Below are 27174 nucleotides of genomic sequence, written 5' to 3'. Positions count from 1 at the left end.
TATTTCCTACATTCACTTACATAAACCAAAGGTCTTTTCTGTCTGATTGGATCGTACAGTGTAATGCATTAAGTAACAGAAATAATTCTGACACACCGAGTACTGGATATAGTTTTAAATGTTAAGAAACCCCAGAAGACTGAGTTGTTACCTAAGATACAATTTCCTCAATATTGCCAGCCTTTTAAAGAAATACATGTGTAAATGTGCAAGCTTTAGTGCTGTAATACCTCTCCATTTGTTTTCAGCAGCACTTCACCTGGGCTTAAAAACACCAGTATCATCTTTCCCTGTTCCCCCACTTACATTGTCACAAATTAGTCAGCAGTAAATTTAAGCTAAGCTAGCAAAAGACTGTTAGAATTACACAAAAAACTGGTTAGTTTTTACTCAAACCAGTTCTGAAATTCTAAGTGGCCACAGAGATACCATAAAGGACGAAAGACAGTGACAAGCAAAAGCGTCACTTTTAGTGGCAGTACAGGCTTTGAGTGCTCACAGAACTACAGCATAACTAAGAGTAGCTAGTATGCAGTGAAATACCTTTTACCACACTAAGCAGCTTTTCCAAGTGGTTATGTTCTTTGCCATTGTATATAACAGCTTCAACAGAGAAGATGAGCTTAGGTTGAATTTGGGAAAATCTGTCCAGTACACCCTAGGGACAAAGAGAAAAACAAGTTAAAAAAATGATATTAATTGCTACCATAGGAAAACCTACTGGACACTAAATGCAAATCACAATTCAAGCAAGGAATAAAGACAGGAATTAGCAGAAGAATTGTTAAAAGACTGCCTGCTTGTCTTTCACTCACCCAAGATCTTCAAAGTACAACAGGTCTGTAACAATCTATTTCAAGACCCCCAAATATATCAGCCAATAACAAAGATAAAAATCACCACAGATCACAGAACATTGTTCACTGAAGGATCAAGTTCACAAAGCTATCTAAGCAGTTAAAAATTCATCTTGAGAATCAGACTTACAAACTCATCTAAACTCATCTGTGATGTGAGCAGGAGCTAGGCACTTAATTTACTTGGAAGTCCACAAGACTCCCATCTGCATCTGCAGGCAGGTGCTCTATGTGCCCTCGTAAACTGCCCCCAATGCTGCTTGGACAATATACCAGTAGTGTGGCAGTGGGGCAAAAATTGAAAAACACCAGTCGTCTGGAAGATGCATTTATCTTTGTGGCGAGGTGGCACTTCACAGGAACCAACAGGTTTGTTCTGCTACAATTAACAACAGAAATTGTACTACTGATTTTTACCGGAACAACTAGATACTGAAAACACACGTACATACTACCAACCAAAAAACACCACAGCTCCTTTAGAACCTCTGGGGCAGGACACATTCAAATGCTAAATTTTCAGGTGTCTCCTCCAGCTTACACTGTTTTCAGGAATTTACCACAGCTGTTACCATATTTGAGAGAAAAAACCTTCTGGCTTTTTTTTTTTTCCCCAGGTACACTGCATGCAGCAGCCTACCAGAAATGGATCTTTTTTGTATTCAACAGCAAGAAGCAAATCCTTTTAGTAAAAGCTCTCAGCACACAGTAATGTTCATCCCTTTCTAGCTACATTACTTGAAACATTAAGAACTATAAGATTACTCAATACTATAAAATTGTTCTTGAATAGTTAGCTGACAATCTCATAAACCATGTCACAAAAATCAGACTTCAGTCATGTACATTCTTCCCAGTATTCTTTATTCTTCTCTGTCTCCTGCTTTGTCCTCTACTTTGCAGCCAAAATGAGACAAATTATTACCAAATCAAAAGACCAATGCAAAAACATCGCAGCCAACTAATCTCTATTAAACTCCTCCTCTCCAGGCTGGGCTGGTCAGGGTTGCAAGAAAGCCTACTGCAAAAGTACAGAGGTCCTGTCCTGACAACTTCTCCATGTTGTCTTTTTAGGAAAGCTCACTGAACACCACAGGTAAGGTACAGGGATATGACTAACTATAAATATACAACTGCCTCTGCTGAATATGTTGCTTAACAGCTTTCCTATCACCCAAAGATGCATTTCCTTTTCCTTATTCACGTCATAAGAAAATACAGTGGCAATGCATTGACACCTAACTTTATCAATTAGTTTAAAACAAAAATCACCAGAATCTGTTTTGGCAGCAGAAGAGGTTTTTGAAGAAACCCCTAATGCATTAGCTAACAAACTCAGAAATGTAGATTTAATTAACACATTAAAGTTACTCTCTAAGGGAGTATGAAATCAAGTTTCCTGCTTTCTTAGGTATGTTATCGTACCTACTTCTTTGTACCATTTTCAAGGACAGATCAAGCAGCCAAATTACACACAGCGTGTGTGCGTGTGTATACACCTTCATGCTGAGCACTGAGCATACATACCCCATATCCATGCTGCCTGATGTTTAAAAATTAAGACCAGTGAGAGGACTAAGGGTACTCTAACAGAAGAATCAAATCTGAACAGAAGTGTGAACAGAAACAGAGATGACTACAATTCTCAGGGTTTTACTAATCCTGCTAACACACCCAGTTGGATTCATTAGCACTGGCAGGATCAAATCCCACAGGGCAGCCTGGTACGATACAAAGGCAATACAAACAGATGGAACATGTAATTGCTACACTGGAACTTTAATCCAACCAGATGGCTCAGCAAGGAATTGCTTTCATGAAAAGCTCAGGTATACCAGATACGGCTCGTTCCATTCTATGAGCCTCAAATCCAGTACTAAAAATTGTGCAGGGCCCCATGAACGGAGCTGCACTGACTTTGCTAGGGCTCACCAAAGGTTTCTCGCATAGTTCTAAGAGCAGAGCCTCTTTTTAAAACTTACATATCCAACAATTTCTTATGCACAGGCTGCAAAGAACCACTTTCCTATTAATACATGTAAATGGATAACAGGGACTAGAGAAATGAAGCAAAAGCTGCCAAGAGTGGCATTCTGTGTGGGAGGGAGCTCGCTGGTTCTCTGACAGCAGACTTCCTGAACGCTTGCAAAGTCTTTGGATGTATGGCATTCAAAGCCTGCAATGTGTAGGCAGTTCTGAAAAGTGACATTTCTAAGCTTCACAAAACATACATACACAATTGGATTTGAAATGCTGAAAACACTACACTACACTATTTCCCAAAACACAAAATCTTCATTTATGTTAAGAGGACCAATGCAGCTACACACAAGGAGGAATATCTTTTCCTTAGCATGGAAGCCAATACCCCTGAGGACCTCTGCTGGTCTCCCTCAAGATTTTGGGGTTTGAATTCATGCCAAGCCATGCTGCCAAGCCAAAGGAGAATAAATGGTATCAACAGCACTGCTGCTCCAAGGCTAAGTTTCATTAAAAAACTATCACAAAAACTAAATAAAGCTGGGCACTGAAAATAACAGCACATCAACATGGACAGAAAACATACCAGTACTCTGTAATGCAAGCAAAATGAACAATCTTCCCTCAGATGAGAGATCAAATCACATTGCAAAGAAAATACTCCATACTGTCATTTTCTGAGCAAGCAAAAAAATATTTGTAGAACAGATTGATCATTACATGCTGTAATGATTTTTTTTAATCTTTTTTTTTCCCCAATGACACAACCTCAAGTCTAAGAAAGTGGAATGCTGCTGCCCTCTAGCGCTAATCCAGAGATGACAGTTCCATACATTTAACCAGCTACTGCAGTTAAACACGGAGATTGAGAGTATATATATTACCTAAAAAACTTTGGTATTGTCTGTCTTCTGCAATGCACAAAGAGTACATTCTCCAAATGCTTTCATGCAAACTTTTAGATAGAAGACAGGTTCAACACTCCACTTTAGAAGTTATTTGTATCTGTTGCTGCTTATGATGTGTGCTAAAGACTTTCCAAAGAAAGCAGAATATATTCCCAAAGCTTCCAGGGCACACTGTAATGTCTGTTTGGATACCATGATAATTTTTACTGTATCTTACACACAGCATTTCTTCCCAAATAAATTCCTAACTAAAAAAAGAGTTAAACAGGTTAGTGATATTAGCCTGAAATTCCTCACCTTGTTGGCAAACAAAGCTTTCTGGAAAAGACCAAGTCGGGTATTGCTCAGTTTACCCACTTAGGAGGCAGAGGAAGGGACTACTTAGGCAAAGAAACTGGAGTGTGGCTAAGCAGCCTGGGGAAAGATTTGGGAATGAAGGGCCAAGCCCCAGACAATTCTCTTGCTGCTCATTTGCACATTTAATATAATAAAAGCTCACCAAGACTATGGATTCTGCCTGAAAATATCCCAACAGTGAGTTAGCTAAAGATACTCAAATTACTATGCTGAAAGTCATTACTGACAACTGAAAGCATAGGGTTTTGTTCAGTTTGCGGCAGCTAGAAAAAAATCTGGTGTACTTGGTTCTGCCAGGAGGTGGCAGTAAGACTAAAGTGAACAGAATCTAATCTGCCACTTAAATTTATCAGCTTCACAGATGGCTGAAACGCAATGATAGCTTTTCTGCAACACACAATAATAAGGCTACTCACATTAATGCCGAAGTCTGGTGATGTTGAACTCCAGATAGCACCAATACTTGCAGCAGCCAGCATTGCTTCCACCGCATGAATGCTGTTCGGCAAGTAACCTATGGCAGAATTTGAGTGGTTAGAGATGGAAGAAAACTAAGAAATATTAAATCTTACAGTAAATGTAATGTATACAATAGCCAGGTTAAACAGATCAAAAAAATGAAAAATCCTAGACTGAAGCATCCTTTAAAAAGTTTTCCACACAATTATAATGTCCTCCTTCAAAGTCAAATCAGTTACACAAGGAATTAGAAATAATTCCATTAATAAAAACAGTTGTATCAGTTTTTGTATCTACATGGTTACTTCCAATTTACAAATGTTTCTGCTTAATTAATGAGACTTTCAGGATAAGATGGCAGCACACTGAAAATAAGAACTGGGAGACGAGAGCAAGTTTGTGGATTGAATAGGGTACATAGAGACTAAGAATACAGCACCATGCAGGGGAATAATAGAGCAGGTCTGTAGAAACAGCCATTAGAGAAGGGACAAGTATCTGGAAGGAAAGATTATAAATACTCAGTTCAAAAGCAGAGATTCAGCTTTACAAAGCTGTCTGGTAGACACTGCCAGAATCTTAAACACAAACAAGCAAAACCAGTGTCTCAGCTGATAAGGGAATAATACAGTGGGACAAGTCCTGGAACATTCTCACACAATTGTAGCTCTTCAGGTTTATGTCATTAGCTAGCAGCAAGATTTCAAGACTCAAATTCAATTTATCAAGGCATACAGAAGAAATTGATGTCAAGGAAGTTAGATTTTCAGTGGGCTCAATTTGAGCAACTCTCCAGAAGGTGCTAGGTGACCAAAATTGACTCTCAACTGATCAGAATCCAACCCACAAATGAAAACATACAACTGAAATTCACAAACTACACTAAAGCAGATCCAAGATCTGGAGCTTCAGAGCACCCTTCTTAAGCAAACAAAAAGATGTCCAAGTACTTAAAAAAAGGCACATGACAGGCCTAATTGCAGTACTTCAACATCTAATTTGAATTCAGTGTTTGAAAGCAAACTTAGATGGCAATAAAAATGCTTTCCAACCCATTTAACCAAAGTGGTGAGCACTGATAGATCTTGGACTGCAGTACAAGTTGCAGGTGCTCCAGAACTATCTACCAGACAGCAAAAACTCACTAATGCTAGGCACTTCTCGAAGGTATTTATGGATGTACGTTACAGGACAGAAACTAAGATCACAGATCTTAGTAGCAATTTCTGTTACATTAACTTTATCAAGTAGGAGGGTACTAAGCTTCATTTTTGCCAGTTTGTCAACACAGCTTGAAAAAAATCTATCCTTTTTCAACTTCGTAAAAAGTACACTTTAAAAGTAAGTCTTAATTTAAACCGAGGTTTTTCTTCACAATTCAAAAATCAGTTAAATCACTTTCTTAAACCAGCTTGACCACTTCAGTTAATCTGTAAGCTGCTGTACTTTTGGGAGCAGCAACTTTGAAAACAGCATTATGACTTAAGCTCAACTATTTCTGGAAAACGAAGCTGTGAATAAAAACCTCATATCATGTTAAGATATAAATTACTCCCTAGAACTGCCTACAGTTTATGGTGTTTTGTTCAGTGAAGATTTTAAGTACATGAAGTGCAGCAACACCTCACACCCATAAAGGCATTATTTATTTTGCTATTTTTCCCTTAGGGTCAAAGTTTATGATACAAGGTACAGCATCCCAAAATTTTAGTGATTTTTCTTCTAAGAGAAATCTTTCTCTGTGAACAATAATTTGAAATTTGAAATACATGAACCAGAACAGACTAAAATGTAATTTTGTGTGATGGAAGCAGTTCTTTTTTAATTGATGCCAAATATTTCCACTGCACATTTCTTGGATGGGACTATCAGGAGGCCAGAGTGCAATGAAAACTGAAAAACATCTCTTCATGCTTTGGAGCAGTTATTACCTTACCATAGCTGACAAGCATCAGTTCTATTATAAGCAAGTTCTCCTTTTCACCACTCCTACAAAAGCCCTCAAGGCAAGAACACAAATCTCTGCTTATTATTGTAAGCCAGACAATTAAGTCATTACTTTCATTTGTCAGTTGGCTTTGAGGTGGTATTTGAGTTTTAGAGAGTATCAGCCAAAACTGCCAAAAGGTATGAAACTTGCAAGGCAACTTACTCTGCATTTCTGTATCTTCACCCAATCACTGCAGGCATCCAGCCTACTTGCTCACTGGGATTTTCACATATTTGTCCTAATCCCCAACACCAGGTATTATGAATAAAAATGTGGTTCTATTCTGGAAAGAGATCCTCCAAACATAGCAATGTAAGAACTCATGTTGCTTTTCTCTCAACAGCTCCCAACTCTAGATCGCACAAACTACTTCTCCCGTCAGCCTTTCAGATTAAAACTGGATTCTCAGAAATAAAAATGATTTCTCCCTTTCTCACATCAGAGATTCTGCAAACCAATTACAGCAACTGTCATGTACATGAAACTCCCTCCATTTGACTGTGCCCCTTGAGATATCAACTGAGTCCTCAAAGCATCCAGGAGGCTGACACAGGTCCTAAGTGTCTAAAACTTAGTAAACTGGAATGTTGCTAACAAAAAAGGATAAAAAGGATAACAAAAAGGATTAAAAAAAATCCAACTGGGTTCACATCAGGGGTCACAGAACAGTAGTGTAATACAGAGCTTCTGTACTACAGAAGGATAATAGTACAGCTAATTTAAATATTCATCATAGGTTTGATCATATTGAACTAGAGCCTCCATGTTCCTTGATACAGTATTTCAGCTAAGGATCAAAACTAGCATTCATCAACAAAGGTCTACAGAAGGTTCTTCTCGATCTCTGTATCTTAACTTACCCCCTTCTTGAAGCTGCTAAGAAAGGTGGAAACTACTTTCTGTTACTAGAAAGAGGAGATCTTCATACCCTTTTTGGGTGAACTAGAAAGCAATAGAATACAGGGTTCAAAATACAGTATTTGGGAACCCAGCAACTAGGAATTCAGAGTATGACATACCAAGGGTCCTAGCAGCACTCCTCCTGACTCCTAAGTATGTATAAAATCTCCGTAAGGACAAAAATAAAATCTTTACTTTGACATAAAACCTGTGACAAATCTCTAAGCAGGACAAGTGGCATCTTAAAAACACCACATGGATTTTTTTAGGAGGCACTTACAGCTTGATCTGCTCAGGACAGCATTTTCTGTCAGTTGCTATTTACTTAATCTACCATACACTGAGATTAAACTTAGATTTGTTCATTTACACTACACTACCAACAGAATAGGTGAAAACTGTAGTCCAAAAATTTCTGGTATAATCGTGCTGGAAACTATATCAAAAGTCTCATTTCTCAGAGTTCTGAGAACACATGCCCTGCAAGCATCTAATGCCTTCATAAAGTAGAATAAATGGGTACTCAGAGGCATCCAAACATTTGTAGTCATCTGAATGAAAAAAAAAAACAAAAACCAAACAACCAACCCAAACTTGGGCCCTGCATCAAAGATTTAGTTTGAGCCTTGAAAGAATGCATCAGGAAGAAGGGAAGTAAGGAGGTGCAACTGAAATATCTTCTCAATGGCTTATACTATTGATCTACACCAGCTCTCAAACAGAAGAGAAAATTCAAAGACCAGACTTCCAGTTTCTCTTTTTGATATTAATACAGCATTTCATACTCCCGTAGGACATCCTACCTAACATTACTACAGCCTGAGACTATTAGTAACATGCTAATCTTCTTACAAAGCTAGCTTTAAAACCCACGTAAGCAAGTGGGGCTAATACAGTTACTATAGATAAAATACCAGCTTTAAACAATGTAATTCACTGATGTTTTGTTGAGGATTTTTTGTGTGAACACATGGGGAAGATTAGTTTGTTTTTAACTGCTGACCTGTAACAGAACAAAGCTGGCTACAGGGATATAATAGAAGCAACCTATCCAGAGATGAAAAACACAGATACTCCCAGTTTTATTTTATTCCTGCTACAGTCATTATTATTTGCCAAACAGACAGCCAGTGGGAGACCAGAAGTACTTCACATGTGGATCTGTGTAGCTTGCGTTAAGTATTGTATCTGTCTCTTCCAACCGTTCAAGCATCATTGACAGTATTGTAAGACATCTTCAGAAAAAGAGCTATGTTTCACCACCCATCTGCTTCAATTATGTTTACTATTAAGTGCTATCTCCCTAGTGATGGAAAGGGAAGACTAGGATGAAATCAAGCTGAAAAAGTGCTGACATTGCTGCTTGTCCACCCACATTCACCCACCTCCAACTTTAACATACTATTACTGTCATGATGCAACCACAAATTGTATTGAACAAACTAGGGGATATGTTAAGTATAATGAAAAGTTAAAGTAGTCTTGTCTTAGAGGCAGTAAAGCATGGAGATGAAATTCAGAAGAAGAAAGCAATGTTAATGGTCTTGTACATAATTCTAACAGCTCAAGATTTTAAAGTGATTTTAAGAGAAAGTGGCAACAAAGGGCACCAGAACCTGGCAGGCTGACTAGGTGTTAGGCAACTATAATAAAATTAATAAATTATCTCCCTTCTATTTAAAACCTGATTTTTCGGAAGCAGTAAAAGCATGCCCTGTATTACTGCTATAAACCACATGAAGAATCACCCTTCCTTCTGCCACCTGCTATAATTTTTGGAACAAATTAGGTTCCAGTAGATTTCGGCAAGCTTTGGAGAGCCTGATCCTTGATACCACAAGTGGGTGTATGACTCAAACTTTCCCACCCACACTTAACATCTCTCCCTCATTTCAATTTGGAATTTGGAGAAAAGCCCACAACCTCAACCTCTGACTGTGATGTTAGTTTAGCTCTTCTGAGGACTGCAATATCCTCTGGCACAGGAGAAACATATGAAAGAAGTCAAGACCCAATTTAAAAAAAAAAATACATATGTAATCTCTAAATAGTTGGATTGCTGTTAAAAAGCCCATCAGATTTCTTTCAACAGGGAAGCTCTCCCTAGATATGGGCTGCTGCCCAAGGCAAAGCAATCTGTCAGAGTCAGGAGTCTAGGACTGGGGGCACCAGGGGAAGGGAAGGAGGGGGAACTGCACAACAGCTCAACTGATGGGAGCTGATACAGGTTCATCTGACTGAACATTACAAGAAGTGTCTCTCACCAGCCAGGTTAAGAGGGCAGGGTGGAAAAAAGTAGAATGTGAGAAATTGCCCAGAAGGAAAAAAAAGCACATGAAGACTCTGGATAATTTAAAAAGCTCTACCTGAGCCCAAAAACATACTGTGATTTTAAGGAAACAAAGAGGTTGCCTAGATTGATTAATCTTTTCTGTTATCAAAAGTAAAGGCCTTTGTAAGGGCTTTAAGCACAATGCAAGCCTGCTTCCACAAATAAGCTATAACTGCTCATAAAGACATGCTTAAGCTATTGAAATGCTCAAGGGGCCCAGCACAGATACTTGGTACCTACAGCAGCTGGGCAGAAAGGTCTCTGCTGTGGAAGTGCCAGACAGGAAACTTTTGCTCAGGAAATGCACAAAAAGGCCAAGGGAAAAAACAAAGCTACAGCTTACTCCAATGATGGGAGCTTAACTCCAGAGATTTAAGGAGTTGGGATCCAAATACTGTTTTTCATTGTATTTTCAATGTTGGGTGTGGTTGGGTTTTTTGTTTGGTTGTTTTAATAACAGTTACACCACCAGACAGCCAGAGACTGCAATTTATGCCTCCTCTTGAAATCACTAATAATCTTTCCATGCTTCCCACTGGAGTCAACACGCACATTTTCTCTCCCAAGAACAGGACAAAATGCATGGTTAAAATCCTACCCTTTCTGTGAAAGGAAGCCCTGACATTAATGACGAATTTTCAACAGAAACTTGGAATTGCTACCTTCTGCATGTAAAAAACCTGTATAAATAAAAATAAGCAGTATCTAAATATACTATGTTATTCATACAATCTTTTTTTTTAAAGTATCAACTACACTTTCTAATTTAAATAAGAGGTAAGCCAGCTGCCAAAACAACAAACGAGATTCAAGAGTCAGCCAGCCTCCAGTTGTGCTAAGCAAAATACAGCCATTAACTAAAAGGAACTATTATTAAAATTACAATAATAGCATTATTAGCTTAATTATTAGCACCACTGACTACAGCTATATTTCAATAGCATGTTTTCTCCAGCTACAGAGCACATTCCCCCTGCATAGTATACCTTACTAAGAACTTCTCACAAGATGAGCACAAAATGACAGCATCATATGTTGTCTTATTTTCCCAAACGTAGTATTTGTAACTGGTTTTGATTAGAAGAGTTCTAGTAGTGATAACCAGGTTGTGAACAGGACTTCAATTTGCACCTTAGAACACAAAACAATGTTGATAAAATTCTTTAATCATAATTCAGAATCAATGTTCCCTTTAAATGTGACTGCACCTGGTCATACTTAAACATTAGTATTACATCTGTTATCCTAGTGAGGAGTATTTTCTTCCCAGAGATTAAAACCCTCTCTTCTAGCATCAGACATCAATACGTAAAGTCTAAGAAATGGACTTTAACCTGAGAATTAGGACAGCAGCAAAGAACAGCGGGTTCCTACTCACAGGAACACATCAAAGCTACAGCTGTTGCTACTCACAAGTTTACAGCTACTGTGCTCCCCCATTGTAGTGTGTTCACACACAGTTTTCATTCACACAAAATATGAAAACATATCCAGTAATTACTCTTCTGCATTGTCCATCACTTTCCCACAACACATTTCATCATATTACAGGATCTGAAACTGGTACAGAGCACCCTTTTTTCCACTTACACATGAGATCCAATCCTTCAGCTTAGCATAACCAGCAATACATATGGGAGAACTGTTTTGAGCCCTGTTATGACTTTTTTTACTTACTTATAAAACAATAAGGAATAGTGTATTAAATCCACAGAAGCGGTCTACAAAACAGAGCATTTGAATTTGTTTTGTACACATCAGAAGAAATTTCACTGCAAAAGTCAAAAAAGAGCGCATTCGGTGTGCTTCACGATGACAAACAACATTTACAGAAAACATTTAAAAGGGGTCAACAAAAACCTGACCAGGACTTTGGTTTCATAATGTCCAAGTTTCCAGTTATATGCATAATTACATACTGTTTTACCAATGTCTTTGGGGCAACTTTTTAAAATACACGCAACCCACTTTTACCATTTGATGTACACATCAGAGGACACGTAGTAAGAAACACCACACTTAAGTTCTAAAGACTTAGACTTTGTAGAGTGTAAGTTTTCTTATTCATTAGTTTGGTTTCAGACAGAGACTTGCTCCTCAACAAGTTGTCAGATACTAATGTGACAGTGTTAAGATTGAAAATGGCGACAAAATTAGAGCATCTTAAGTCTTCATTCAGACAAACCTTCCTGACTTTACTGGACAGTTCATACCCAATTAAGGATTTAGCTCTAATTCTGTGTAAAAAACCAAGCCACCGGCTATGATAATTAAATGTTCAGTTACCAGTTCCATAGAATACTCATACCATATGCATGAAGTATGAGCCCTCTTGAGTGTATTTTACATTTGCAGGTCATATTTGTGGGTTTAATACAAATAATAATGCATACCCTTCTGTTTTTGAAGACATGGGTTCAAGTTCTGGTTTGTAACATGCAGAAAACAAACCAGTTTCATCACTTTGGGTTTGCATCATATAAGAATTTACACATACTTAGGATAATGGCCAAGTATTGCTCAAAGAACATGTGATTCCAGTAGTAAGATGGATATGCACATCAACAGAACTACCAAGTAAGAGTGAAGGAGCTTCAAGGATATTGCAGTTTTGACCATACTGACAAAACTGAAGAGAGTATGTTACAGAGCACATGAAACAGAGATGAAGTGGCTCAGCCGGAAGATAAAACCTGGAATTTAGAAATAAATGGACTGAGACCAGCTTGAGTAACTCCTTTCTATGCCTGGACTGTATACTATACATGCTGTTCACAAGACAAAAAACTATTCATACAGAAAAATCCACATGACAGTCTTATGACAGAAAATACTACTCCAGAAAATTTTGTGAGTTACTGAAAGGATCACAGGCTTCTAACTACTAAGCTCTGCATTGATATGACTTGAAAAGTTACTGTGCACCAGCTGTTCACTACCACCATTCTAGAAGACACTACTCCCAGAAGCACTGGTGGCAGAAGGTAGTACAAGTGCATTCCTCAAGAACTGCAATTCACAGTGCACCGTATTACCTGGGGCTGCAGGGTCAGCAACTGCCAGCTGGCACTAGAAAAACCAACCTGGGAGCGTAATTTCCAAGATTGCCCCCGTGTGAATTTGCTAGACCTTGTGAATCAAGGCTCAGCTAGATGTAAAGTCTCCATCACTTCTGTTTCCATGGAGTGCTTATGAAGCAGACCTTAGTGAAGCTATGAATGAGGTATTTTTCTTCCCCCTCCAGTGCTAGAGAACTTGCAGGCTAATCCAGGTTCCTTCTCTCTAGAAGTGTATTTCATACAAATGTAAACATAGCAGCATAAGAGCCTTTTCTTTAGAATGTTTCTGTGAAATAGTATTTCATATTCGTGTTCCTGTAACCCTGACTACTCACTTGCATATTTCAAGAAAATTTCAACTCCTGTCCTTTAAAAAAAGAAAAAAGTTACTCACCCACAACTCTGTCTCCTACTTTTATTCCCATCTTCCTCATGGCTGCAGCATACAAAGCTACAGCTTGTCTCAGCTCTTCAAAAGTAATCTTCAAGATTTCTTCTTTGCCTTCCTCTGAGGAAAGACAATTAAAACAACCAGTCAGAAGTTATGCATGACAACATAAGCAGAGACTAGTACAAACAACTAATTCTGGAAGAAAAAATACAAAGCAATTTTAGGAGAAGAGTTTCCACTAATAATCATGATTTTTGTTTTTCAAGTTCCTGTTATGCTGTACCAAGCCTTCCTATTTAATGAGAATCAAGCAGTAATCAGTAATACTCAATCAGTAGGCACCAGGACATTTTCAAAGACAGAACACACATCTGCAAAAATGCAAACTATTCACTGGAGAAAGGTGTGTCCTCAAAGAGCATTCATGATAAATAGATTGCACTCACCAAGGCTGCTTTCTAAGGTGGAAAGAACAACCTCATTTTCCCTTTTTGCTCCATTTTCTCATTAGGTCTAGGAAACAGCATCAAGGTGCCAACTTTAGGTTTTATTATAGCAAGTCACTGTTGACTAGAAAATCATGCACATATAGTTCCTAAGGTCTGACTTTCAATATGCTTTTTAAACATCTGTGTTTGCCAGCATACCACAAAGCAAATAAACTAAACTGGACTCCATGCATCTCTGAAAAGACCTGCAGGCTGTTTTCATTTTTGTACTGTCAGGTAAGCTGTTACTAAATCATTCGTGAAACAAAATGAACAAATCTAAATGTTATGAAAGGCAAAGTTTGTCATCTTAAAGGTCCCTTCCTGCACTTCCTCAATGTGACTCCTGCAAACCACTTGGCCTGTCCTGTTTCCAGTATCCAGCACTTCTTATGAAAACACATATGCCAAGGATGTCACAACAAAAACGTACTGCATGCCCTGTTACAGCGGGTCCTTGCAGAACTACCATCAGTCTGATTTCCTTAAGCAGCAAACAGTGTTTTTCACTCTTTTGCCTTCTTAAACTTCCACCCCAGTAAATTTGGACTTGCACAGAGCAACTGAGCAGGCTGTGATGGGAAGGAGCACAGAAGTCAATGTAACATGTAGTTCATAAGCTGAGCAGGGACTGACAACAGGTTCTGTGTTCCCATAGAACAACAGGAAATGGGACTCTGATCTTGCTCCATTATTAAAGCCCCCAGGAGAAGGGAGTCACAAACAAGAGATTCACAGTGGGAGCCAGTGACAAGCGAAATTGTTTAGGAAAGTTACATTTACATTCCTGTGATCTATTACACCTACATTGTTCCCACAGAATCATCCCTAGTGAATACACACACCTGACAGGTTCCCAGAACACCACTCTGACCTAGCAGCAAGGGGTTAACAAAAAATACTCTGACTTAAGAGATCTTAAGAAGATTAAATACAGCAGAAGGTCATGAAAAGAAATACAGGTGGAAGTCTGTTCACTGCAGAGAAGTAGATGTGTTCACTCCAGCACTGATAACATTATTCAACTGGAAAAAAATTTTGCTCCTTTTGGTATCATCACCTGTGATTATGCAACACAAACCAGTAAATCTCTGGTATACCCCATGACTTCCTAACAAGAAACAAGATCTACAGGGACAATATAATCACATGTCAAACCAAATAATTCACTAAGTTGATAATTCCTTCAATAATTTAAATACTTTCAGTTCAACTCCACTTTTTCTCAAGTTGCATGTTTAGCTTCTAACATTAACAAATCAATCACATCAATTCTACATACATTTAGAGTTGACTTACTAATCAGTGTTTGGCTTTTAGCTGTTGCACAAGATGTACTTAATTACATTTTTTTCTCCATTAAATAATATATAAGAAGCTTTTCTAATGATCTCAAAATTTGAAAGCAATGAGTTCATCACTTTGAAGCCAGCTTTCTGTTACAAGCCTCATTTCTATCAGACTTCACCAGATCAATTCTTATTACACCAAAACTGGGCCACAGATTTTCCCATTCTCTCTGAACTGGTAGTTGATTTTATATGAGATCAGAGAGGTTTATTTCACTACCTCTAAGCAGTAAAATGCAACTGAGAAGTATCTCCTTCTTCAGCAGTAAGCTTACAAAAGACTATTCTGTTGTCTCACATTGTTTTTAAACAGCTATCAGAATAACAGTAATACATATGTAATTCAAAAACTGATCTCCACACATCAGAAATCAGAAACTAAGACTCTTAACATCTACACAATCAATCCATAGTTCTGCATAATTTTCTCTGCTAACGAGCTGTAAGACTGCATTGTTTATTGTTAATCTATTAAGAAGCATCACCGCTTGGTCTGTCTTATGATAAGGATTAGGTCCAGCAAAAGGGAAGCTCCGAATATAACTCCCTAAGGAAGCACTCACACACCTGCACAGAAGCTAATCGCATCTAACAGTGATTAGAATCAATTTTTAAAGTTACCAAAGTCAGCAGATATAGGGAAAGGACTTTGTCTTAACATTACCATCCTCATTATGAGCATACCCAGATTTCACTAGACTTAAATCTTGTCCAGCATAACAAAAAATTAAGACTGAGCTTTAGTCTTCCAGAAAAGTGAAATTCCAAGTCTTCCATGCACATAACTGTCCTTCCTTTCTGTATTGTCAAAAGCAGAGTTAATTCCTACCTACACCCCATGTAGTTCTTTTAGTATTCCTAAGATAAAAGGCATAGGAAGAGGGTGGGAAGGACAATATCAAGCAAATGTGCCAAAATACTTCCTGAAGGCAAGCATTAGGCAAGTGTTTATAACAAATGTGAAGTAATAGCTCAAATACTGAGTGAGCCTAAACACAACATGATCTCCACTACCTTAATGCAGTTAAGCACATTCTAAGAAAGCTTCATGTAGTTTGCCAAGGACTTTTCAGAACTATCTATATTCCCAGAGCATGTTTTGCTGTTTTTTGTAGAGCTGTATCACAGACTCTACAGAGTTACTGAATTTATTTTCCTCTTTACTCCTCATCTAAGACAGTTTATTTCAAGGTTTCATAAAAAGCAGAGCTGTTTTATAAGGCCTAGTCCTATGAACTATAAATAAATACAAGCCATTAATTTTTTCTTACTTGCCGCATACAGTGCAATCTTGTCATTGTCCTTGTGCTTCAGAAGATTTTCTGCATAGTTCAGACGGCTACCTTTAAACCATTCCGGGACATCTGCAATACTTTTAGATGTATCAACCACCTGAGGAAAAAAAAAAAAAAAAGAAACATTCCTTGAAAACTGTAATATGATTTCTTTTTCAGAGCATCATACAGAAATCAGCTAATCAATTCCAAGCTCTTTATACACTCTAGTAGGCAACAATCATTTCTCCTGCCTTACAGATAGCAAACAGACACTAAATCCTGTAATTACAGGCCTGGAAAGATTAATTATTTGTTAACTGTCACAAGCAAAGACATTACAACAAAACTAGAAAAAGTTCCTTGCTGACAGTTCTACCTTCGGACCAGCCTCAAATACACAAGTGAAGCAAACCACTATGACTGTACCCAGACCACAAGCTACACACAAACCACAGTGCAGGCTGGGGTTTTGCCTCTGGGAAGATGCCGAACAGAGACTGAGCTACAGCATATTGTAGCTCTCTACCAGGCCATACACTCCAGCCTCCCTGTTACAAAAACCAAAGGTAGGAAGGTGAGTACCCATTCTTCCCCAGCATGAGTCACAAGGTACAGAGACCAACATCAGGAACTTAGACAATGGTAATTCAAATTAACCCTAGGATAAATAAGTGAATGGTATAGTCAAATGTAACCAAAAAGTTCAAGCTTTTTATTCCAATTCTCCGTTTTTTACAATTAAGTTGCAGTAAACATTCAAGTAATCCAAAGCTTTATCCAGAATGCAAAGTACTGCTACTAACCTCTACAACTAACAAATACTGTGTTACAAACTGTGCAAGTGCACATTTCTACCATCCTTGATTTGCCATTTTCTAAAAAGAGGGTCCAACCACCTAATAAACCCATATTAAGCAATTCCCCATTTAGGACTATGACATGCAAAGAATTGAAAAATGTAATGAAAAGAAGTCACAAAAATATGCTCAGCTGAAACAACTTCCCTTCACCTTGAACTAATTAAGCCTCAAAATATTAAATTACCCTGTGATAAGTTGCAGTTAAGACTATACTTTAATCAGTGGTAGGTAAAGAGCCCCTTAGCATTAGCCACAAAAGTATGTAAACTCCTTGCAAAATGCCCCACTCTTTTAGAGATTCAGCTGCCCAGCAGCACACGCATTTTGTAATCTTCAAATTGAGACTTTATTTTATAGTCGTGTTTTTGAAAGCTTCAGTTTATACCCTCAGGTTCTCCCTTATGGACTACACATGCATTACAGAAACAGCATGCTTTCAGACCAAGTAAAAGGCTCTTCTGAAAGCCAGATAGAACTCAAAATACCTCCCACTCCAGAAAACCTAATATTTTTGTGCTTTGAGATGTGCAGTGTATGTATTACTGGAGGCAATCCTAAAATTAATTTTTATAAGAGAAGTTAAAGCTCATGTGACATGCTCTACTGTATTACTTTATTTCAAATGAATTTTCTAAACTCAAGTAGATTTCTTTGCTTGTAACAATTAGCTAGAACTGCATTACAACATTTACAGTTTATCAGCTCAGGCTGCAGAAATATTTTTTTGTATACCAACAAATATTACTGTGGTAATTAGAAGCCACTCTTAAAACTGACTCATTACTGACTTCCTTAGCTTGAAGAAAAGTGAGCAGAACATTTTCAGCATTTTCCAGGACAAGATCTAATTTAACCCTGTTTTTTCCTGAAGTGGAACATCCTTTCAAAGAGCTCCACTACCATAAGGTGCTGGACTCACATACTCGATGCTCAGTTATTTTCTACTTGGGTAACACCTATAACTCCTAGTTAAGCCCAGTCTCTTTGGTAGTGGTACTTTGTTATGTAACAACCTGATCTCTCCCTTAGAGGTAAGTTCTCACCAAGCAACAGAAACTCCAGGTCTGCTCATTATTTAGTGGAAGATCCCAGTTCCAGCAAGTCTGTAAAAATGCAGAGCTTTGCAACAAGCCTTTTGTTTCATACAGTCCTAACAAACCCTTAGCAAGGCTAGAGGTAAGGGAAGGAAGAGCAATCTATAGTGCTGACTGCCATCCTCATTAAATGAGTAAGGCTTTACTCCTACTCACAGCAGCATTAAGGCATACAAGGCCAATTTGAGTGGTTAGGGGAACATGCCAATTATCAGCTGTACTCCCATGCCACCAGCTCCTGTTCTACCATTGTTCTTCATAGCAGCTAATCAGTGACTACTTCCCAAGCCTCAACAACTACAAATAAGCATCACATTAGCAATACCCTCTGTCCACACCTCTACTGCATTTCCCCCCTCCTTGAAGTGGTTTGCTAATTGTGCTACAACCACGCATTATCATGCCCCAGAGATTCTGCTTATCCTAAGCAGAGACTGTACCTTTGAGAATGAATCTCACCATTACCATGAGACAGATAATCCTTGCCTTACTATGGTACATGTGATGCTCTGTATGACCTGAAGAGCAAAAGAGCATGCCTCATGCAAAGCCAGAGAGCAGATACTATCAGAATGCTCAAAGCAGCCCCTCCACAGGAACAGCTGTCAGGTGCTTCTTGTAGCAAAAAGAGAGATAAGTTTAGACTATATTCCTCATTTAAAATGAACAGCTACTTGTAACTTCACATAATGCCAGCGCTGCCATGCCAGGATAGCTTTGTACACTGGAAGTACCTTTGTTCTTTTCAGAAGTGACATGGATATCAATTGCTATAGAGTGACATGAGCATGTCTATAAGTCTAAATCAAACACTGGCTGCCTGTATCATACATACACAATGTTTTATTGTGGTTTTTTTTTTTTTAGAATAACCTGTGGAAGTAGAAACTGTTCCACTGGCTAGGAACAAAGGAGTCAACTCTGGTTCATGAAAAATTTTATTTTCCTCAAAGCATAATGCTTACTTCCAACAAGCAGCAGGGATCAACTTGTAAGACACTTCAGATCAAACTTTTCAGCTCTTTAGCTACCACAGAACAGCTCAGATACTCTGATCAGCCTCTCCTCCTGACATGCAACAGAAACAGACCAATGGTAAGGACTAACAGCAAGTCAGCTTTGAGACTCAGCAAAGCTGGAGTCAAGCCTTGCAGCTGACACTATGCTGACACTGAGGCAAACGGCAATATCCAGGAAAAGTGAGTCAAGTATCCTCTTCTGCAGTACTTGTCTACTAGCTGACTCTGCCTCTCCTGTTTTAAGATCTCGCATCGCAGCAAGACCCTTGCAGAATAGGCATGCAGGGGCCTAGAAGCTCTCAAGTGGTCTAGTTAAAGCCTTCCTAGACATCCCCATCTTCTTGCTTCTCATCCTCAAGAAACATCCATTTTTAGGCCACCATTGCATGCTTCCATCTCCCTTCCAGTTCACCAGCCATTGGTGGTGTCTGGAGGAGACTTCCAGAAGTGCCAATCCTGCAAGGCAAGAGAACAAGAAGAGTTACTGTCCAGCTTGCTCAGTACAGATACAAGCGTGCAAAATAGCTCCTCTGAACTGCTTGCTCAGGACAATTTTCATTCATGTGGAAATTCAGAAAAATAGCCTTGCTAGCAGCACAGATTATGTCAAGAAAATAGACAGTATCCCAAATACAATCTGGCCAGATTATGAACTACCATCTACAGAAAAAAAGTAAAAGATTAAGTGTTTACAGTCTTCAGACTACATACTTCAAAAAGCAGGCTAGTTCTTACATTCTTGCTAAATTCACTCTTCTAAAGGGTCACATTAAGACACCTAAGCATGCAGTTTCATGGCAGGAGGAACCACTTGATCTATCATACCATGCAGTACAAAAATTTGTAAGACTGGAAAAGGCAAAAGAAACTTACCAGTTCCCTCTGCAGAACTGCCAGTACTCTTGAGTGTTCTTGGAACAGAAGGCCTCCAGGGATTAAGGTACAAGTCCAGTCCTCTCTCTACTAAGTCCCAGAAAGGTTCTTTTGCATCAGGCTTTTGAAGGAATTAGACCATCATCTTCCTCAGATGGAAAACTGCAGGCTGGTGTTGATATCCTATGCCAGGACTGTACAAGGGCTCCAGCCTTGTCCTCCATTTGCAAGAGGAAGTCACCTTTACCTCAAAGCAACACTGTGGCATGGTCTAGTATTCCACTTGTGATTGTGTTCAACCACTACAATTCCCTGAGATATTTCAAGCCTACATCTGATTGCAGAGACTTCCATAACCAGTTCTACAAAACTGGAGTGAAACAGGTGTGCTTATCAGGTAAGCTGACTCAGGGAACATAAACATGAACTTGACTGCATGCCAGCATTTATAAAATCAAGACAATAGTCTACCAGCATAATCCTAAAGCAGAAGGCAGTATATTGGTAGACTCCTCACAAGCAGCCAGGACTGCCAAGGTATTTGAGAGCACACGACCACAAGGACACTACAGCAGAATTGTTTAGGGCAACAGAACTCTAGGATTGTCACTGTCCTAAAGTGTACCAGCAACAGAACACCACCATCCACCACAAGCAAATTCAGGACTATACACTTGACAGATTCTTTGTATCACTTGCAAAGATTCCAGGAACAGGTCAAAAGATTGATTGTAAAACTGGTTTACCTCCCTATTGTGTTGCACTTGACTGTTTAAGATAAACACTTACCTCATCATATAGGCGAGAACATATGATGTTACTGTACTTCCAGAACTCTGCCCAGAAGTCTGAGAAGGATTCCACTGACCAGTGGTATAAGTCATCGTAGTTCGCTAGAAGTAATAGATATCTGTTAGTGTTATGTGGAGAATCACAGGAATTTAGACAAACTACAATTAGGGATATCCCAGATAAAGAAAATTTGTGGCTAAAAAAACCAGTAAGATAAAACTGATCACACAGGATAGATCACTTCTGTTCGAGGCACACGACTATGGCATCAACAGAAATAGTCTACTTGAACACCTGAACAGATGGCATCATTTCACCTGACTGCGTTACAAGCCATTTGCCACCACAGAGATAGGAGCCTTTAATAACTCCATGCAACATTTACCCCCCTTCCCCCACCAGTGAAACTGAAGATTAGACAGCAGGATGGAGTCCTGCTTACTGACACTTCCACTCCCTATCATATCATCAACATGATGCTTTCATAAAGCAAAAGATAAACAATTCTTCCTGACAAAAGACATTTGCTGTATGGTTCTAGTCTGGGACCAAAGACCTCCAATAGCACAGTAACATGGAGATTAGATGCACTCGTTATCTAACTGTAATATCAACAGCACTGTTAAAGGAAGCACACATTATTCCTCAATAAACAAGGGGTCTGACAGATTGCAGCTTACCTTTTCATGCTAAAACAGCATGAATGAGGTGAAACAAGATGTTTACTAGGCAGATATCAAAACCATGACCTGGCATTAAGAACATGGAAATGAGCAGTTTAAGTCTTACATGACTGCAAGACAGGTGAAGTTACCTGAGGAATGCATACCAAAACCCCACAATTCAAACTAAATACTGAAACTCAGTGTGTACAGCAGTTCTAGGTATAACTGAAGCTGACTACTCATCATCAGCTTAAAAGTGACATTCCCAAGTCATGTCCATGCTGTCTGAAGCTGTGTCAACAGCCACATTAAATATGAATACCTGCCATCAGTGACAGCAGTAACAGTGTTCTGCTCTGCCAACTGTGTTCCCTATTTGATGCTTTCAGCTAAAGCACCTGAAGTCATTTTCTCCAATTATCTTTGGTTTGTCATCCTGTTATCCAGCTGATTGCTTCAGAAGTTATCTTTGCAACCTCTTCCTACAAGGAGGACATCCTCCAGCTTTACAAGAGAAAAAACATTCAAAACCATCTCTACACTGTTCCTCACACTTGATCACTACAGCCGTTTCCCCACCCAGTCTGTCCCTTCCACATCTTATTCTACTCAGTCTTTTCCATCATTGTGAGATTACTCCCTAGGTATTACTGACATAGTAGAAGCAAAGGCAAGGACTCTTCTCCATAACTCAGCTTTTGCCTACATACTGCATCAACCTCAGCCTCCCACATACCCTTTTTTACACTCCACCCAAGTCACTCTTCACTATTCCATACACTGCACATCAGCTGGTGTGGGGATAAGATTTTACCATAAGAAAGTTCAAGCTTCCATCTCCTCCTTCAAAAACCAGTTGTACAGCATGCTCTGAATCACTTGATAAATGCAAAAAGCTACAAATCACACTAATTTGGTTTTTTACAATATGAAGAGTTTATTCTGTCTTTTCTATACAGTTTGTCCCCAAATGAGCTTTAGCATGCAAGCCCTTCAGGGCACAAGCCTGGTATTCAGCAGTTAAATATTGCACCTTGTTACTACATTTTCAGGGTGGGGCAGAGCCATGCTGTTTAAAGGGTTATATTGCCCTTAGCTCTCCTCAGTCAGTCCACATCTTGATGTTACATAAAGAATCCATTCTTAGTTGTTGAATAGCACACAGACCAATGAACATCAGTTCAGAGCTAATGGAAGTTGACAAAGGTTTCTATATATGCACAGGAATCCACTTTGGATGCAGATAGCCACTTCAAAATGGGGTGAAAAGAGTTCTAGTTGTTACAGCCATAAACACGGGCAGCCCATCTGAAATTGCATTCCGTCTTGATCATATGAGTACCAGTTAGATGACATTTCTACCCAGGAGTTAGCTAAAATCCTTTAGTAACTTGCTTCCTAAGCAGCAGGAGAGTTAGACACTATAAGTTCGTGTTCAAATGGGCAATCCCCCAGCAGTCAAAATAGTGACCTGCTTGCCTACATAGCAAGTTCCCAATCAAGGTACACAATTGTTTTCTAGACATGAACTGCTAAAAGCACTAGATACATTGCTACTACTCCAGAATGCCCCTGCTTGTACCACAGACATATACTGGACAGGCAAACTTGTCAGGCCATTTGCCAAAACTATTCCCTCCATCCCCCATCAGACAAATTATCACAGAAAAGCTACACAAGCAACCTGGTCCCCAAATACTTAGGGAGAACACACAGCATAAAACAAGCTAGTCAGAACTGGAGAGTTTGACCCTCACATGCACTTAAGCCCACCCGGTTCAAGATGTGAATCAGCCCACACAGCCGGCACCACTGACTCCCAATACCCTGGAGACACCACCTACAGTTAGCAGTCATTGAAGAAACAGAACAATCTGGGTTGACAAACACCTCTGGAGGTCCAACCCCTTACTCAAAGCAGGGCTAAATTCAAAGTTGATAGGTTGTTTTCAAGTCAAAGCACTGCACACCTATTCACAGCTATATAGGTATTTCTAAACGAGCATGAATCAGAGCTTGAAGTTCAAGAGCTTGGGCAGATACACAGCAAAAAACCTTGGCTTCCATCACTGAACCAAATTATACATCACCTTTCACTTCCCAGCATACTTAGAAATTACAGACATACTCTTCACAAACAAGGATGAGGATGCAAGCACAGCCTTCACTCAAACTTCACACACGTATGCTGTTAAAGCACCATATTAAGGCTTACCTTAACCTCACAGCCATGATGGCAGTGATCCCTCCTTCCCACATCCCCTTAAAACATTAAGTCCCCTCAGGATTGCTGTTGGCCGCAGGAAATCCCTGCAAGCAGGGCCTCAGCTACACACACGAGCAGACAGGAGCACACAGCAGGTACCAGTGCTGACGCTGCCTGGGCTGACACCCAGCAGCAGCACCGGTAACAGATAAGGCTGTTTGCATCTCCCATCAGCACGCACCCTCGCACTAAGCCAGATGCTGCACCGGAGGCCTCCGCAGGAGGCACAAGCAGAGCATCCCACTCGCAGCCTGGACCACTTTGCCCCCTCCTGCCTCCGGGGTGCGGGGGGTGTCCAGGCACCCCACGGGCACCCTGTCCTCCTTCTCTGGGGTAGGGACAGACGGACGGCCCACAGCCCTGCCGCGGACCCGCGGTAAGGCCAGCCCCGGGGAAGCCGAGCCCCGCCGGCCCCCACAGCCAGAGCACGGCCCCGAGCAAAGCCAGAGGGCCTCCCCGCCTGGGCGCTGCCCGCCCGCCCGCCCCCGCCCGCCGCTCACCCAGGCGGAGCCCGCAGCTGCTGGCCACGGCGGCGCGGAACCGGTCCATGTGGGTGTTGCGCTTCGTGTCAGGCTCCCACATCACCTGCGACTCCATGATCTCGGGCTCCCGGGACATGGCGGCGGCGGCAGCAGCAGCAGCAGCAGCAGCAGCAGCAGCAAACGACCGGAGCGAGCGAGCAACCGTCCCTCCCGCGGAGGCGCCGACCCCGCACCAGCGTACCGCCGCCCCTCAGCCCTGACTACGGGGCCCCTCCTCCGGGCGCACACTTTAAGGCGCGTCGATCCGCCTCCCTCCGTAACCTTCCGCCGGAGAGAAAAGAGTGCGGGGCGCTACGCCCCGCCCCCGCCCGCCGAGGGGGCGCCGAGCACGGCGGGGCGCCGAGGCGCAGCTCCGCCACCGCCCCAGCGGTCCCCGCCCGGAGAGCGGGGGCGGCGGGGGAGGGCGGTCATCCCCCTCCGGCTCCCTCAGGAGAGCGGGGGGAGGCGCGATCGGTGCGGAATGAATGAGGGGCAGGCGCGGCTGGCGCCCGGCCACGGCACTGCCGAGCCGGGGACTGCGGTGAGGCCCCTCACGGCGGCAGGGCCGGGCCGCTCCCTGACGGGGGTCTCGGCGGTCCCTCACCTCAGGTGGCAGCGACACCCCCCCCCCGGGTCCCTCCCGCCAAGTGACCGCGTCCTGTGTCCCCCCCCCTCCCCCCCGTCCCCGGGGCAGCCCCGGCCCAGCGGTCTCCACCCTGACAGAAGCCCCGCGGCGGGACTTTGTTTAACCACCGGGTTGTGACAGGATTAAACGGCAGATCCCGCCCGTGCCCCCGCGGCGGCAGGTGTCGTGCGGGCCCTGCGGCGTCGGGGCCATCTCCCGCCCGCGGAGGCCGGTCAGGGCACGGCCGACGAGCCGCCCCGCCGGGGCGCTCTGGAGAGCGGAGACCCGCCGCTTGGGTCCCCGCCACCGCTAAAGGTCATCGAACGCCGTGTCGGCACCGGGGAGGAACCATCGCTTCGCGCTTCTCAAGGCACCTCTGCAAAATTACCGCCGAGAGAGAGGTCTGAAGAAGTCCCCGCTGGCAAATGTCTTTGACCCAATAATGAGGCAAGAAACACATTTCTCCATAGCCTCGCTATCCCAGTTACGCTTTTGTAACGCTCTCTGCCTACGTTATCTTGCACCTTGGATTAAACTCGATCCCCTCTCTCCGTCCAAAATGTGAGGTCTTCCCCTTACTGACAATCGCTATGTCACAACGGCCGACTTCAGCCAAGAAGTGGTGGTAACGAAGTACTTGGTAACAACGCACAAGTCACTGTGTATGTATGCTGCTTATGTAACTGTTACTTTCTGGGTCATGATTTCCCTTCTAATTCGTAGAAGCCTTGAAAAATACGAATTTGATGGTGAATTGTACAGGCATACAGTGTAAATGTGAAAGTAAAATACATGTAGTAGATAGTAGTATACTTGCTATAAATTTCATTTAGATTTTTGTGCTACTGGACTACAACTACTTTATTAGATTTGCAGGCCATGGCAACATGATTTGAACAATCCTGCAGTTTTTATTCACCTCAAGAAAGACCTTATATATAGCATATTTTTAAGCACCTCTCTCCAGAGCCTAGCGGACCTGGAGAGGCTGGGGCTGGAATCAGGACACATTATCTGATTCTATGCTCCTCCCTCGCCTTGGCAGCGGCGCTCGGAGAGGTCAGCGGAGGTGTGAAACCCGCGGCACAGTCACCCTGCCAAGGCCCCGAGGTACGGGAGGGACACAAGGACGCGTGCTCCGGTGAACGGGCCCCAGCCGTTTCACCCTTTCAGCTGGGCTTGGGAGCCACAGCCTGTGGTGGAGAAAACAAACTATCTAGAAACTCCATCTCTGCACGCCCATGGAAGAGATAACTTTTGGGTTTTGCCCTTCGGGTTGTGAAGACATTTATTGTGATAGCAGAGTGTTAACCAGCGTGGATATATACTGGATTGGGACACAAAGTCTTGGGGTGCAGCTGTCAAGGTCAGGTTTTACAAGGGTATTGCCTCCCGCCTGCACCACAGCCCTCTGCGAGGGATCTCCAGGGCAGCCCTAGCGCTCCGCATCTGTCTACCCCCAACTTATTTACAGTCTGTCCTGTGCTGGGGTGTAAAGGTGAGCTTCTGGTCAGGTTTTCTACAGTTCTCCGAGAATTACACCTGACGCAAATACCTGGTGAACCTGTCATGGCCGGTGTTATGCGCTCCCCGCGAGTACTGGAAGCAAACCTGTCATTTCCTATTTTTACCTCACTTTTGTTTCATCCAGCCGGACTCTGAGGCCGCCCCCCGCCCCCCAACCCTGCCCCGAGGGAGTCACAGCCCCCACGCTTCCCGCCGTCCCCTCGCCCAGGAGGCCGCCAGCCGCCACCGCCCCTCAGGCGGCGTGGGACCGGGCGGCCCCACGCTGCGGACGGATCCCGCGCGGCGCACGGCGGCCGCGACGCCGGCGCGCCTGATTGGCTGCCACGCGCCTGGCCCCACATCAGCCCAGAGCCCGCTCTCCTCACGGCTAGGCTGACGGGAGAAGAGCTGACACCATGAAGAACCAATTGCCGCAGAGGTTTCTCAAACCCTCTTCTCTGACGACCAATGAGCGACCGGAAGAGGGGGAGGTGTGCCTTATCGGAGGAGAGCTCTCATCCTGCTCGGCAGGAGGGGGTGGGGTCTCTCCGTGATTCCCCTCAGCGCTGAGGCGAGACCGGCGCGGCACGTCGGCGATGCCGGTAT

The 27174-nt window shown here is 41.9% G+C and overlaps 1 protein-coding gene across 1 annotated transcript in view; it reads right to left on the bottom strand.

Annotated features, from left to right (window-relative positions):
- AACS (acetoacetyl-CoA synthetase) overlaps positions 1–24647 on the bottom strand; it is a 44122-nt gene extending 19475 nt beyond the window's left edge. The window contains exons 1-6 of the mRNA XM_052796778.1: positions 24417–24647; positions 20983–21086; positions 16342–16462; positions 13237–13350; positions 4519–4616; positions 544–658 (exon numbers count right to left, since the gene is read on the bottom strand). Coding sequence (XP_052652738.1) covers positions 544–658; positions 4519–4616; positions 13237–13350; positions 16342–16462; positions 20983–21086; positions 24417–24534 — 670 coding nt within the window. The 5' untranslated portion in view covers positions 24535–24647. The remainder of the gene's footprint in view (positions 1–543; positions 659–4518; positions 4617–13236; positions 13351–16341; positions 16463–20982; positions 21087–24416) is intronic.
- Between the last annotated feature and the right edge of the window lie 2527 nt (positions 24648–27174).

Source organism: Harpia harpyja, chromosome 9 (genome assembly GCF_026419915.1).
Source record: "Harpia harpyja isolate bHarHar1 chromosome 9, bHarHar1 primary haplotype, whole genome shotgun sequence".
In the NCBI taxonomy this organism is placed as follows: domain Eukaryota; kingdom Metazoa; phylum Chordata; class Aves; order Accipitriformes; family Accipitridae; genus Harpia; species Harpia harpyja.
Note: the sequence above shows the minus strand (reverse complement) of the source record. Positions and strands in the feature narration are given on the sequence as shown.